Below are 15,767 nucleotides of genomic sequence, written 5' to 3'. Positions count from 1 at the left end.
CAACGCTCTAACCACTAGGCTACGCTAACCACTCTGACATCAATGTAATACAACTGAAAATCACAACAAACATCAAAACACTGCTTTTAAAACTCACCTCACTGTGATTGATCAATTTGAAGAAAGTTCAACAACAGTTTGAAAACGAATGGAAAACATGGTTGTTGTGGATGTTGTTTTAAAGCCTAACAACTAAAACGGACAGCACTTTCTAAGGGGATGATTCATTCAAAACACGCAAATGGAACATGACATTGTAACTCAGATATCCCAGTTTACTATTATTTATTCTTTATTTCAAAATGTAAAGTGTTGGTCTCATGTTTCATGAGCTGAAATAAAAGATCCTAGAAATGTTCCATACGCACAAAAAGCTTATTTCTCTCCAATTTTGTGATCAAATTTGTTTACATCCATGTTAGTGAACATTACTCCTTTGTCAAGATAATCCATCCACCTGACAGGTGGCATATCAAGAAGCTGATTAAATAGCGTGTTGGGGACAATAAAAAGCCACTCTAAACTGTGCAGTTTTTTCACAACACAATGCCACATATCTCAAGTTGAGGGAGCACTTGGCATGCTGACTGCAGGGATGTCCACAAGAGCTGTTTCCAGATAATTTCTCTACAATAAGCTGCTTCCAACGTCGTTTTAGAGAATTTGGCAGTACGTCCAACCGGCCTCAACTGATGAAATGCTGTTTTTAATTTTGAAATTGTACCTACATACTGAAAAAAGCTGTAAAGCCAAAACACCTGTGTACGTTATCCTTGATGCAGTGAAAATAACTTACAAAATTGAATTGGTCAGGGAGATGACCAAGAACCCGATGGTCCCTTTGACAGAGCACCAGAGTTCCTCTGTGGAGATGAGAGAACCTTCCAGAAGGACAACCATCTCTGCAGCACTCCACCAATCAGGCCTTTATGGTAGAGTGGCCAGACAGAAGCCACTCCTCAGTAAAAGGCACATGACAGACCGCTTGGAGTTTGCCTAAAGGCACCTAAAGACTCTCAGACCATGAGAAACAAGATTCTCTGGTCTGATGAAACCAAGAACTAGGAAACTAGTCAGGATCGAGGCAAAGATGAACGGAGCAAAGTACAGAGAGATCCTTAATGAAAACCTGCTCCAGAGCGCTCAGGACCTTAGACTGGGGCGGAGGTTCACCTTCCAACAGGTCAACAAGCCTAAGCACACAGCCAAGACAACGCAGGAGTGGCTTCGGGACAAGTATCTGAATGTCCTTGAGTGACCCATCCAGAGCCCGGACTTGAACCCGATCGAACATCTCTGGAGACCTGAAAATAGCTGTGCAGCAACACTCTCCATCCAACCTGACAGAGCTTGAGAGGATCTGCAGAGAAGAAATGGGAGAAACTCCCCAAATACAGGTGTGCCAAGCTTGTAGTGTTATTTCGCCACTATGGCCTATTTATTGCCTTACCTCCCTAATCTTACTTAATTTGCACACACTGTATATATACTTTTCTATTGTGTTATTGACTGTACGTTTGTTTATCCCATGTGTAAATCTGTGTTGTTGTTTGTGTCGCACTGCTTTATCTTGGCCAGGTTGCAGTTGTAAATGAGAACTTGTTCTCAACTGGCCTACCTGGTTAAATAAAGGTGAAATAAATGAAATAAAAATACCCAAGAAGACTCGAGGCTGTAATCGCTGCCATAGGTGCTTCAATAAAGTACTGAGTAAAGGGTCTGAATACTTATGTAAATGTGATATTTCCATTTTTTATTTTACTTTTTTTTTTTTAAATGTGTGCTTTGACATTATGGGGTATTGTGTGCAAATCGATGAGGGGAAAAAAACTATTTAATCAATTTTAGAATAAGGCTGTAACGTAACAAATTGTGGAAAAAGTCAAAGGGTCTGAATACTTTCCAAATGCGCTGTAGAAAAGAGGAGAAAATCTTCTTTCTAATGATGTCAACTTTCTTTCTCAACTTCTAATATTGAGAAAATTACACTCACTGGAGTTTGACATAGGCTTTGAAAAAGCACCCACGAGTACTAGGCATGGCAAATGCCACTGGCTGATGGTAAGCTTTCTTGACTTAGGACTCTATTTAATCCGTATTGCGAAAGTTCAGCTTTACAGCATGATTGAAAGGCAATGTTCCTTCGTTAGCAGAGACTGCATTCCCGGTAAACGCTGCATGTCGGCTCAAATCGGAAATTACATTTACATTTCTGTCATGCAATCTGTAGTCCTTAATAACATCTTGCCAACATTTGACTAACCAGCTAAATGGCTGCTATTAGAGAAAATGTGTTTTCAGTTACCCATCTAGATAAAAAGGCTGTTCGTTTACAATTCCTTTCCAATTATAATGTGGGGAGGTCAAAATAATACATCTACCAAATCTATTAATTTAAAACTGTTGATTACTTCTCCTTGCCATTCACCTGATAAGACCTGCAAACTTTTTTTTTGCTAACATATGATGGTGGTTCCTGGGTCTCCGGTTTGCCTGGACAGGGTTCCCTGGGCAAGAAAAGACAACATGCTCTGTAGTAGTCTGAGTTCTCTAAAAGGGATAGCGTGTTATAGTGAGTGCGACTTCAAAGTTCAAACCTAGAACATGTGGACAGTGGTGAACATGGGAGGGCATAGGACTTATGTTGGTGAAGTTCATGTTTTAGTCATGACGTGACAGACTTACGCTGAGGAAGTTCATGTTTTAGTCATGACGTGACAGACTTACGCTGAGGAAGTTCATGTTTTAGTCATGACGTGACAGACTTACGCTGAGGAAGTTCATGTTTTAGTCATGACGTGACAGACTTACGCTGAGGAAGTTCATGTTTTAGTCATGACGTGACAGACTTACACTGAGGAAGTTCATGTTTTAGTCATGACGTGACAGACTTACGCTGGGGAAGTTCATGTTTTAGTCATGACATGACAGACTTACACTGGGGAAGTTCATGTTTTAGTCATGACGTGACAGACTTACGCTGAGGAAGTTCATGTTTTAGTCATGACGTGACAGACTTACACTGAGGAAGTTCATGTTTTAGTCATGACGTGACAGACTTACGCTGAGGAAGTTCATGTTTTAGTCATGACGTGACAGACTTACGCTGGGGAAGTTCATGTTTTAGTCATGACGTGACAGACTTACACTGGGGAAGTTCATGTTTTAGTCATGACGTGACACTTACGCTGGGGAAGTTCATGTTTTAGTCATGACGTGACAGACTTACACTGAGGAAGTTCATGTTTTAGTCATGACGTGACAGACTTACACTGAGGAAGTTCATGTTTTAGTCATGACGTGACAGACTTACACTGAGGAAGTTCATGTTTTAGTCATGACGTGACAGACTTACGCTGGACTTGGTGCTCTCCTCATACTCCTTCTCCAGATTTTTATCCTACAGAAACAAAGCAGAAAGCATGCCATTAGTGTATCAGCAATAGACAATGTGTCTTAAATCAACCATGTGGTGGGCTTCAAATATTATTATTATACAACATGCCAATATGAAGACACTATTATCCAAAGCGACTTAGTGTCATCCGTGCATACATTTCACTTATCGGTGGTCCTGGGAATCGAACCCACTATCCTGGCGTTGCAAGCGCCATGCTCTACCAACTGAGCAACAGAGGACAACATGTATAGACAGACATGCTCAGTAAGGCGTCTCACCACACAGTGCACCAGGATACTGAGAGGGATCCAGAAGATCAGAGAGAACACCACCACTGAGCCCACGATGTTGTCTGCCAGGAACTTCCCTACAAGAGGGAGACAGAGAGAAAAAGACAAACTCCAACCAGCCTTTCAAATAACCTCCAAGCTAGTCCAAATGGACCTCCAAGCTAGTCTAACTCCAACACTACATCCCAACTCACCGAATGTGTTGATGTCCAGCTTGTCGATGAAATCCCACAACCTCTCGATCACATCCTGGACTTGCTTCATGCATTTGCCCTGAAACAAACACAGACAAATCAATATATCATAATTGTCAGACAATTTAAATAGAACGTGGTAACTCTCCCTGTAGGACCAATACCATCTATTTCAAAACATTCTCTTCGTGTAAAAATATATTTTATTATTATTTTAAAATGGATTTATTGACGTGAAATGTGTTGAAACTCTGAATACAGGCCGAGGCCATTCAGTGTGAGTAGAGGTGAAAGGTCAATGCTAATGGAAGAGGTCAGTCACTCACGCCCTCGTCACAGAAGCCCACGGTGCAGGGTTTCCCCTTGCGCAGGTACAGAAAGTTCTGGTCCTTTTTGACGAAGGGAGTGCAGGTGCCATTTTTGTCCCGGCAGCAGACCTTACACGAGTTGACCGTCTCTGGGAGAGTAAAGAGGTCAGTTTAGGTTCAAAGACAACCTGGTGCTATACTATTATCTGTATCCTTCTCCAAATGTCCTTTACAGTACCTTAATATCCCTTGACTTATTCCACATTTGGTTGTGTTACAGCCTGAATTCAACATTTATTAAATTGATTATTTTTCCTTACTCGTCTACACACAATAACCCATAATGAAATGTTAGCAAATGTATTGAAAATTAAATACAGAAATATCTCATTTACATAAGTATTCACAACCCTACAAATTGAGCTCTGGTGCATCCAATTTCCTTTGATCATCCTTGATATGTCACTACAACTTGATAGGAGTCCACCTGAGGCCAATTCATTTGTTTGGACATGATTTAGACAGAAACACCCATCTACCTATACAAAGTGTCAGAGCAGAAACTATACCATGAAGTCCAAGGAACTGTTCTTAGATCTCCAAGATAGAATTGTGATGAGGCATATATCTGGGGAAGGGTATAAAACAACTTCTAGAATGTTTAAAGTTTAAGAGCACAGTGGTCTCCATCATTGGGAAAGGAAAACATATGGAACTACCCAGACTGATTAGAGCTGGCCATCTGACCAAACTGAGCCTCCGGGCAAGAAGGACCTTGGTCATGGAGGTGACCAAGAACCCAATGACCACTCTGACAGAACTACAGAGTTTCTTGGCTGAGATGGGAGAACCTGCCAGAAGGACAACAGTCTCTACAGCACTCCACCAATCTGGAAGAGTGGCCAGACGGAAGCAAGTCCTAAAAAAAGAAGCAGGGGAGAACAACCTTAGACTGTGGCAAAGATTTACATTCCAACAGGACAATGACCACAAGCATACAGTCAAAGCAAAGCTGGAATGGCTTCAGAACAAGAATGTGAAAGTCCTTAAGAGGCACAGCCAAAGGTCAGACTTGTATCCCATTGAAAATATGTGGAAAGACTTGAAGATTGCTGTTCACTGCCACTCTCCATCTAACATAACAGAGCTTGAGAAAATCTGCCAGGAATAATGGGAGAAAAGACTCAAATCCAGATGTGCAAAGCAGACATACCCAAGACAACTCAAAGCTGATACAGACATACCCAAGACAACTCAAAGCTGATACAGACATACCCAAGACAACTCAAAGCTGATACAGACATACCCAAGACAACTCAAAGTTGTAGTCGCCGCTAAAGGTGCTGGGGTGTCCAGAAACTCAAATGTCCAGACATTTCTTTAAACATGTTTTCACTTTGTCATTATGGGATATTGTGTGAGGGTGGGTGAGAAAAAATCTATTTAATCCATTTTGAATTCAGGCTGTAACACTACAAAATGTGGAATAACTCAAGGGGTATGAATACTTTCTGAAGGTACTGTACAGGATATTGGCAGAAATCAAATTTAAGTATTTGGGTTTCAAACATTCATTTAAACTTGAAGCCTCAAATCAAATAAAGAACAAAACTTTTAATGCAAAGATATTGGGTCCACCCATAGAGCCTCTTTATAGTTGTATTTCTATGGGTACACCATGGTACTGTACAGTGGTGTCAATCTAGACTGTAGCAGTGTGAATGTGAGAGGGTTGTACCATTACAAGCACAGGGCTGCAGGTTCTGCACAGCCTCACAGAAGGTCATGCACTCCCCGTCGCTGCACCTCCCACTGTCCACACAGATGGTATTGTCCGGAGCGTTGTCTGGGGTTGGGCACTCACTGCTGTTACCTAAGGTTTTGAGAAGGCGGCGGGGAGAGAGGACATCAAAGAAATTGAGATTCTCCCTCAGGTAGTCAGTCAAATACACAAACTGATGTCTCAACAGCACGACCTGGAGACCTATCCAGCTAGAGGATGTTGGTCCAAAATATCCCTTACATAGCAGATAATGATTAGTTGTCCGGTTGAATAAGAGTATATTTATTTTTCTTTAAAACAGGGGTGAGTCCCATTGAGAACAACATATATTTTACTAGGGAGCCCTGTATTAGAAAGCATCAATGATCAATAAAAAATAAATCACATCGGTCTGTTAGCCGTGGCTAGCCTGTGTATGAACAGTAGGGGAGGCTTACCTGTGCAGAGGGACATGCCCTTACAGATCTGTTAGCCGTGGCTAGCCTGTGTATGAACAGTAGGGGAGGCTTACCTGTGCAGAGGGACATGCCCTTACAGATCTGTTAGCCGTGGCTAGCCTGTGTATGAACAGTAGGGGAGGCTTACCTGTGCAGAGGGACATGCCCTTACAGATCTGTTAGCCGTGGCTAGCCTGTGTATGAACAGTAGGGGAGGCTTACCTGTGCAGAGGGACATGCCCTTACAGGTCTGTTAGCCGTGGCTAGCCTGTGTATGAACAGTAGGGGAGGCTTACCTGTGCAGAGGGACATGCCCTTACAGGTCTGTTAGCCGTGGCTAGCCTGTGTTTGAACAGTAGGGGAGGCTTACCTGTGCAGAGGGACATGCCCTTACAGGTGGCGTTGATTGGCTCCTGGCACGGCTTGCCTGCCTGCTGAAACGTGCAGTTCTTACAGCATGGACTGTTCCTGTCACTGGATGTACCCGGACGTAGAAAACGATAACTTCAGTTTCCATGTTGGGAATGTCACTAAGCATCATAGTAGTGTGTATGCACTGGCATGGTGATGATAGAGGAAGGTTACTGGATAGTATGTTCAAGGTCCAATGCAGCCATTTTTATCTCAATATCAAATCCTTTATGGCTAATTAAAATGGTAAAAAAAAAAAAAAATGTAAATAGCTTCTTAGCAAAGTGCAATTTCTCAAGCAAGACTTTAGCTAGGACTATCTGGGAGTTGCCTGTGTAGGGAGGGGAAAACTGAAAACCCTGTTAGCCTGTTATTGGCAGAGCGGTTTGGAACTCTCTCTCTTATTGGTCTATTAACTCATTTACCACCTGGTGATGTCACCAGGCAGGCCAAAACTGCCAAAAGAGGCTGAAATTTCAGGCTGTCTTTTCAAACAGCTTTTACACTAAAACGGCTTCATGGTCATTTTCACAGTATTATTCCAACCATAGTGTGAAAATGTATATTAAAAAAATATTTAAAAAATTCCCATTTTTGACAGCACTGGGCCATTAAACACACACACAGAAAAGAACTGCAATGTCAGTGGGGTATCAATGTCAGTTTACTTTATTAGTTTACTGTATATTATGAAATTGACATGATTCTGTATGTAACCATGTTGTAACTTCTACATGACACTGCAAACTAAATTTCCCCAAGGGGACAATAAAGTCAGCCAGTAAGTAAAGGTGGGAATTCACTGAAGCCCTTGTAAATGTCATCCTACCATATGAATTACTGCACTCAGAGGTGGCCATTTTGGGCCGTGTGTGGCGGGTTTCTACCTGCACTGGGACTCGGGCCTGAACTTGCAGTCGGCGGAGCAGCACTGGTCGTCGTTGAGGTGCAGCAGGCCCGGGTCGCACTCCTCCCCTTCCTCAACGCGCAAGTTCCCACACACCTTGCTGTTCCTCTCCTTGAAGCAGATGGGAGCCTTGAAGCGCAGCGTCTTCCCTATGGAGATCTTACTGCAGTTGGAGAAACGCTGTGGGGAGAAGACAAACATAAAGGAAGGGAGGAAGGAAAGAAAAAGGTAAATGTCATGTGAGCATATACGAGTCATTTGACAGAAGATTTGAAGAGCATTACCTTGTTATTGTAGTGGTCCCCGCTCACAGCGATGGGGTACATGACAAACTTGCCCCCGTGGTCGTCGCTAGGGGCGCAGTAGTGCATGTTGTCAGGGTCGTGCTCAGCTCCAAAGTTGTGGCCCAGCTCATGGGTTGTCACCAAATCGGCTTCCTGGTGATGGGAGAGAAAGGGGGAAAAAAAATACTTTTAATGCTTGGAAACCATATATTGACTTGCAACAATTAATAAAATAATACAGAAATGATGACATATCTATTATCTTTGGGATATAAAAGCATGCAGAATATCTGAGGAGCAGTGACTTCAAGAGGGTCTTGTAAGGTCTAAGTCATTAATATTAGTCACATGATGCATATTGCTGCCTACTCAACCCATGACCCAACACAATGTGCCCTACAGATTATTCTATCCATCACATGTCATTAGACAACACCTCAAACCATCATCTTGACTGAGTACTGCATTGGGGCCTATCATCTGACCTATGACCTATGACCTATGACCCAGAAAGATGTCATGAATTATGCAATACAGGGAGTTGTTCAGTCCTGGTTCTAGTTTGTTCGATAGAGGGTGCAGACGCTATAGAAATAGCATGGCTGGATTCAGATACTCAATGAGGAACCTACCTTGGTTAGAATGGTTTTGCCATAATTCTTAGTGCTGGTTAAACCAGTGTTGAGGAAACTGGGATTCTTAACGGAACTAGATGGAAAGAAAGCTGCAGAAAACAAAAAGAGAAATTAGACTAGAAATATAGGAGCAATCTCTTGAAAATCTATCAGAACATTATCAAAACACTAATCATAGTTATTTGATCAAAATTGAGAGGACCTCTGTGAGAGGCTAAGCCTTACGTTTAGGGCAGAGGCCCCCCAGAGCCTGGGCTTTAGAAGGGGCCACGTAGGCCAGGCCCAGTGTCCCCTCGTCAAAGTCCTGATAGGTGAACAGGTGGGCCAGGCACACGGTGCTAGCATTGTCCGCTATGTCCGTGCTAAATTGCTGCAGAGAAAGAGAGGTATTGAAAAATGAATGAGAAGAAAATACTAGTCATTACAAGCAAAAAGTATCCCCCGTTGGTGAGGGTGTTTGCTGTCAATCATGTTTAGGCCCTTTCAAGTAAATGTTATTGAAGTTTCTACAACGTAAAGTTCATACAGTGACCCCCCCAAAAAAATGTGTCTTCATGTATTCCCTACCTACAGACAACAGAACACTGTACAGGCTACACTGTAATGGCATCTGAGTAGATTAGTCAGTAGCAGTGTCTCACTTCCAGCAGTTTCTTGACGTCCCACACCTCCTTGCCTTGGATGGGGCTTCCCTTCATGTTGTAGTGGGTCCAGCCCGGCCCAGCCTGGCCAAGCGGCGCTCTGGTCGGCTCCTTGTTGATGATGATCTACAACCAGGACATTACAACTTCTTAAACCCAATTAAGGTTACAGCACGTACTACAGTCCCCATAATGCTCTGCACAAGATATTATGGTCAGGAGAAGATATGGATCATAGACCGCCACATATTTATTCAGTGAGACAGCGGTGGTTTCGTAGTAGACGCACAGTGTTGCCATTCATTCCCACACAAAGAGCTTCCACAGTCTGCTCCAAAAATGCCTTTCCAAATTCAATTAGGGTACTACAGTTATGCTCAACTTCATTTCTCAACCCAGCGCTGACACATAACACACTGAGCTATGTTGTCACTAGTGATATGGAATGATTGGCGTGGAAATGACAACGCCAAATGACAATATTTGCTTACAACTACTACCAACTCAGACAGACACACACACACACATACACAGCTAGCAAATAGTCCCACCTGTTGGATCTGAACACCATATCCTGTAAACTCGTCATCCCAGGTTGTGTTCCTGTACATGTCGTCCACTCTGTCAATCAACTCAATCTGGGGAAAACAGACAGTATTAGTACAAACCCAGATGATGCCTGTTCCTGGACAGTGGTTCGTTGCAGCACTACACAATTCCAAATGGACCTCATGGCTCTACTTTCAGGCACTTCATGAAGGTCTAAAACACGTGTCAAATTCATTCCACGGCAGGCTGAGTGTCTGCGGGTTTTCACTCGTCCCTTGTACTTGATTGATGAATTAAAGGTCACTAATTAGTATAGAACTCCTCTCACCTGCTTGTTTAAGTCTTAATCGAAAGGAAAAAACAAAAACTAGCAGACACTAGAGCTGTGTTCGAATACTCATACTAACCCCACTAAGCATACTATTTATGATGTAAATTAAGTCAAAATATGCTTATTTGTCATAAACTCAGCAAAAAAAGAAACGTCCTCTCACTGTCAACTGCATTTATTTTCAGAAAACTTAACATGTGTAAATATTTGTATGAACATAACAAGATTCAACAACTGAGACATAAACTGAACAAGTTCCACATACATTTGACTAACAGAAATGGAATAATGTGTCCCTAAACAAAGGGGGGGATCAAAATCAAAAGTAACAGTCAGTATCTGGTGTGGCCACCAGCTGCATTAAGTACTGCAGTGCATCTCCTCCTCATGGACTGCACCAGATTTGCCAGTTCTTGCTGTGAGATGTTACCCCACTCTTCCACCAAGGCACCTGCAAGTTCACGGACATTTCTAGGGGGGAGAACGGCCCTAGCCCTAACCCTCCGATCCAACACGTCCCAGACGTGCTCAATGGGACTGAGATCCAGGCTCTTCGCTGGCCATGGCAGAACAATGACATTCTGTCTTGCAGGAAATCATGCACAGAACGAGCAATATGGCTGGTGGCATTGTCATGCTGGACGGTCATGTCAGGATGAGCCTGCAGGAAGGGTACCACATGAGGGAGGAGGATGTCTTCCTTGTAATGCACAGCGTTGAGATTGCCTGCAATGACAACAAGCTCAGTCCGATGATGCTGTGACACACCACTCCAGACCATGATGGATCCTCCACCACCAAATCGATCCCGATCCAGAGTACAGGCCTCGGTGTAACGCTCATTCCTTCGACGATAAACATGAATCCGACCATCACCCCTGGTGAGATAAAACCGCGATTCATCAGTGAAGAGCACTGTCTGGTCCAGCAACGGTGGGTTTGTGCCCTTAGGCAACGTTGTTGCCGGTGATGTCTGTTGAGGACCTGCCTTACAACAGGCCTACAAGCCCTCAGTCCAGCCTCTCTCAGCCTATTGCGGACAGTCTGAGCACTGATGGAGGGATTATGAGTTTCTGGTGTAACTCGGGCAGTTGTTGTTGCCATCCTGTACCTGTCCCGCAGGTGTGATGTTCGGATGTACTGGTCCTGTGCAGGTGTTGTTACACATGGTCTGCCACTGCGAGAACGATCAGCTGTCCGTCCTGTCTCCCTGTAGTGCTGTCTTAGGCATCTCACAGTACGGACATTGCAATTTATTGCCCTGGCCACATCTGCAGTCCTCATGCCTCCTTGCAGCATGGCTAAGGCATGTAGATGAGCAGGGACCCTGGGCATCTTTCTTTTGATGTTTTTCAGAGTCAGTAGAAAGGCCTCTTTAGTGTCCTAACTTTTCATAACTGTGACCTTAATTGCCTACCGTCTGTAAGCTGATAGTGTCTTAATGACCGTTCCACAGGTGCATGTTCATTAATTGTTTATGGTTCATTGAACAAGCATGGGAAACAGTGTTTAAATGAAGATCTGTGACGTTATTTGGATTTTTATGAATTATCTTTGAAAGACAGGGTCCTGCTGAGTTTAGTATGGATATAGTTAGTATGCCAAAAAGTTCCCGCATGTCGTAGTAAAATACGAAGTATACAAGCAGTGGACACTATTTTTGTGCTTTTAGGGCCAATAATGCAATTGCTCAGAAAATGGAGTGTAGCTTCACAACATTTTCAGATTTTAAGAAAATATGCAGCCGAAGACCGACGAGAGCGGATACAAATTCATTGCTTTAACGAATTTTGACAAATGTTAAGAAAATGTTGTTCTTTGACTTTCCAAATAAGTTACGTTACACCTTATGTTAGCTGACAATTTGTCAGCTACGCTGGCCTTACAAACAGCATATCATTACAGCAGTTACTTATATGTACCGGTATGTTAGCTAGCTACTTAAAGTTAGTTGGCTACTAATAAATCAAACTTGGCAGTATACAGTATTAACTATATGCTATCTAACTACTCAACGTTTATTGACTTGATTATTCACATCATTCTTAGCGGTATAGTCGTTGTGCATTCTCAATGGATATGGTTAATGAAGTCGTAAGATGTCTAGCTAGTAATTTGTTATGCTAACAAGCTAGCAAGATGTTGCATAGCAACAGCATCAACTTCCGGTAGGCAGACAAAGCGCTAGTACATTCAACTGAAAGGATATTGTTCATTTACAGTATACTAAAATGAACAAATAGTATATACTCATTAAGTACGTAGTATACAGTATGTTAGTATGGGTATTCGAACACAGTATAGGCCCTCCATGGAATGAGTTTGAAACCCCTGGTCTAAAAGCTTTGAGTAGGTATAGCACAGGAGGTTGGTGGCATCTTAATTGGGGAGAACAGGCTCGTGTAAGGAGCGGAATGGTATCAAGTACATCAAACATGGTTTCCAGGTGTTTGATGCTGTTCCATTTGCGCGGTTTCGGCCATTATGAGCCATCCTGTGAGGTATAATGATAGATTGCTAATAGCTCCACCTTAGGCTCGATGAAAATCTGACCACATGACTTCAACCTATCCGATCTCCTCAGATTTAACTACCCTACACCCAAGTGTACAAAACATTAGGAACACCATCCTAATGTTGCGTTGCACCCCCCTTTTCCCTCAAAACATCCTCAATTCGTAGGGACATGGACACTACAAGGTGTCGAAAGCATTCAACAGGGATGCTGGCCCATGTTGACTCCAATGCTTCCCACAGCTGTGTCAAGTTGGCTGGATGTCCTTTGAGTAGTTGGACCATTTTTGACACACACGAGAAACTGTTGACCGTGAAAAACCCAGCAGCATTGCAGTTCTTGACACACTCAAACCAGTGCGCCTGGCACCTACTACCATTCCTCATTCAAAAAAGTCACTTAAATCTTTTGTCTTGCCCATTCACCCTCTGAATAGCACACATACACCATCCATGTCTCAATTGTCTCAGGGCTTAAAAATCTAAATTGAAATAAATTAAGTATCCCCAAATCTATGGATTCCACGACTGGGAATACAGATTTGCATCTTTTGGTCACAGATACCTTAAAAATGAATAAGTAGGCCTCAGGATCTCGTCACGGTATCTTTGTGCATTCAAATTGCCATCGATAAAATGCAATTGTGTTTGTTTTCCGTAGCTTATGCCTGCCCATACCATAACCCCACCGCTCTGTTCAATGCGTTAACACCAGAAAACCGCTCGCCCACACAATGCCATTCTTATGGTCTGCGGTTGTAAGGGCCTGTTGGATGTACTGGCAAATTCTCAAAAACAACTTATGGCGGCTTACGGTAGAGAAATTAACCATTTTATCTGGCAACAGCTCTGGTGGACATTCCTGCAGTCAGCATGCCAATAGCACGCTCCCTCAAAACTTGAGACATCTGTGGCATTTTATTGTGTGATAAAAAATTGCAATTTTTAGAGAATGGCCTTTCATTGTTCCCAGCACAAGGTGTACCTGTAATGATCATGCTGTTTAATCAGCTTCTTGAAATGCCACACCTATCAGGTGGATGGATTATCTTGGACCAACACTTTACATGTTGTGTTTATATTTTTGCTAAGTATATATTTTTTCCAATATAATGTTCATTCTTTATAATTTTCCCTTAACACTACCACCACTTCCCTAATTGGAGTAAACTAATGGGCAACAATAGTTAGACGTCTATTTCCTGCTTATACAGTACATACATTTTACGGACACAGTATATTTTACAATAGTGCTACCAAATACTAATTGAGTGTATGTAAACTTCTGACCCACTGGGAATGTGATGAAAGAAATAAAAGATTAAATAAATCATTCTCTCTACTATTATTCTGACATTTCACATTCTTAAAATAAAGTGGTGATCCTATCTGACCTAAGACAGGAAATTTTTACTAAGATTAAATGTCAGGAATAGTGAAAAACTGAGTTTAAATGTATTTGGCTATGGTGTACGTAAACTTCCGACTTCAACTCTGTGTGTGTGTGTGTGTGTGTATATATATTAGTTAGTACATTATATTGGTTGCAAGAATTTTGTATAATAATTTAAATGAAAAACAAAATTCTGAATCCGCCGTCGTTTTGTGTATCAGTTCATAAATCATGTGCCATGGAATCAGTACATCAAAAAATCTCCTCCCAACCTGTATGGTGCAGCTGTATTTCCACACTATGAGGTTGGAATAATACTGTAACATTTAGAACATTATGATAATACCCTGTTAGTTTACGAGCAGTTTGAAAAGAACGCCTGAAATTTCAACCTGTTTTGGTGACATCACCAGGCAATAACTTAGTTAATAGACCAATAACAACAAAGTTGGGAACTCTTTCTTAAGTCATAATATTAGGGTTCAGATGGACCTGCAAACTATATTGTTAGGGGATCTGAAAAAACATGATCAGTCAATGGGAAATATCATTATAGTCTTGGGTAAAGTATTTATTTTTAAAGCAATAAATCGGTAGAAATGTTACAAATAGGGAGGTTCAGGAGCCTCGTAAGACATCACAGTAAAATGGAGGGATGTATTGCAAAAGGAAATTGCTAAATGGCGTTATACTGGGAAAGATGGGTTAATCTGTGGACACCGGAGGGTTGGCGTTAAGATCACAATGAATGGTGGATTGGCCGCTGTGGGTGAAAATCCAGCACTTACAGAAAGAGGAAACAAGAATATATGTATAATTATTTAACTACATATAATGTGTACATGAAGTATTGTTGTCCCTTAGTTTACTATAATCAGGGTAGGAATGGTAAGGGGAAAGTATAAATAAATAAAAAGGGGATTAGAAATTATACAAAACAATTAAATGGATAGAACCCAAATCTTTTTTTTATTTAACCTCTTGAGATGGGAATACCTCTTTTTATTACTTTGTTCTCATCATGACAGAATGTTAAAATTAGGAGAAATAAAAATAAAAAAAATCATCAAATTACACTACCCAAAAGGGACTAATTTCATGGAATGCAGATTTGTTTTGGCACTGATCATTTAGACAAATTACAATGTAACAGGTGCTCGCATCTTTCGAATTTCGGAAGGGGAAAGGACATTTGGCCCATAGACTTGCCCAGAAGATCTTTTAGATCTGGGTATCTGAGATTAGTTTGAGACTCTCACCAGGTAGTTGAGTGTAATGCTCTCCTCTCCGCGGCCCATGTGTTTGAAGAAGCGGTAGTCAGCCACCAGGGCTAGAGGACAGGTGTTTTTCTTGTGGTCGTGGGTCACTCTCTTCTCTCTGTGGAGGGAATCTATGATGGAAGGAAGGAAGACTAAGTATTTATTTATTTTGCTCCTTTGCACCCCATTATTTCTATTTCTACTTTCTTCTACTACAAATCTGCCATCCCAGTGTTTTACTTGCTATATTGTATTTACTTTGCCACCATGTCCTTTTTTGCCTTTACCTCCCTTATCTCACCTCATTTGCTCACATTGTATATAGACTTATTTTTCTACTGTATGTTTGTTTTACTCCATGTGTAACTCTGTGTTGTTTTATGTGTCGAACTGCTTTGCTTTATCTTGGCCAGGTCGCAATTGTAAATGAG

At 41.9% G+C, this 15,767-nt stretch overlaps 1 protein-coding gene across 1 annotated transcript in view; it reads right to left on the bottom strand.

The window, feature by feature from the left end:
• The window catches only part of LOC115172824 (disintegrin and metalloproteinase domain-containing protein 17), a 33,486-nt gene that overhangs the window by 3,245 nt on the left and 14,474 nt on the right, over window positions 1–15,767 (bottom strand). Inside the window, exons 6-18 of the mRNA XM_029730611.1 lie at window positions 15,337–15,467; window positions 9,842–9,928; window positions 9,291–9,416; window positions 8,875–9,019; window positions 8,647–8,738; window positions 8,015–8,167; window positions 7,711–7,910; window positions 6,783–6,886; window positions 5,931–6,065; window positions 4,211–4,341; window positions 3,885–3,963; window positions 3,679–3,767; window positions 3,356–3,400 (exon numbers count right to left, since the gene is read on the bottom strand). Of these exons, the coding sequence (XP_029586471.1) occupies window positions 3,356–3,400; window positions 3,679–3,767; window positions 3,885–3,963; window positions 4,211–4,341; window positions 5,931–6,065; window positions 6,783–6,886; window positions 7,711–7,910; window positions 8,015–8,167; window positions 8,647–8,738; window positions 8,875–9,019; window positions 9,291–9,416; window positions 9,842–9,928; window positions 15,337–15,467 (1,517 nt within the window). The remainder of the gene's footprint in view (window positions 1–3,355; window positions 3,401–3,678; window positions 3,768–3,884; window positions 3,964–4,210; window positions 4,342–5,930; window positions 6,066–6,782; window positions 6,887–7,710; window positions 7,911–8,014; window positions 8,168–8,646; window positions 8,739–8,874; window positions 9,020–9,290; window positions 9,417–9,841; window positions 9,929–15,336; window positions 15,468–15,767) is intronic.

This window comes from Salmo trutta, chromosome 33 (genome assembly GCF_901001165.1).
Source record: "Salmo trutta chromosome 33, fSalTru1.1, whole genome shotgun sequence".
Classification (NCBI taxonomy): Eukaryota; Metazoa; Chordata; class Actinopteri; order Salmoniformes; family Salmonidae; genus Salmo; species Salmo trutta.
Note: the sequence above shows the minus strand (reverse complement) of the source record. Positions and strands in the feature narration are given on the sequence as shown.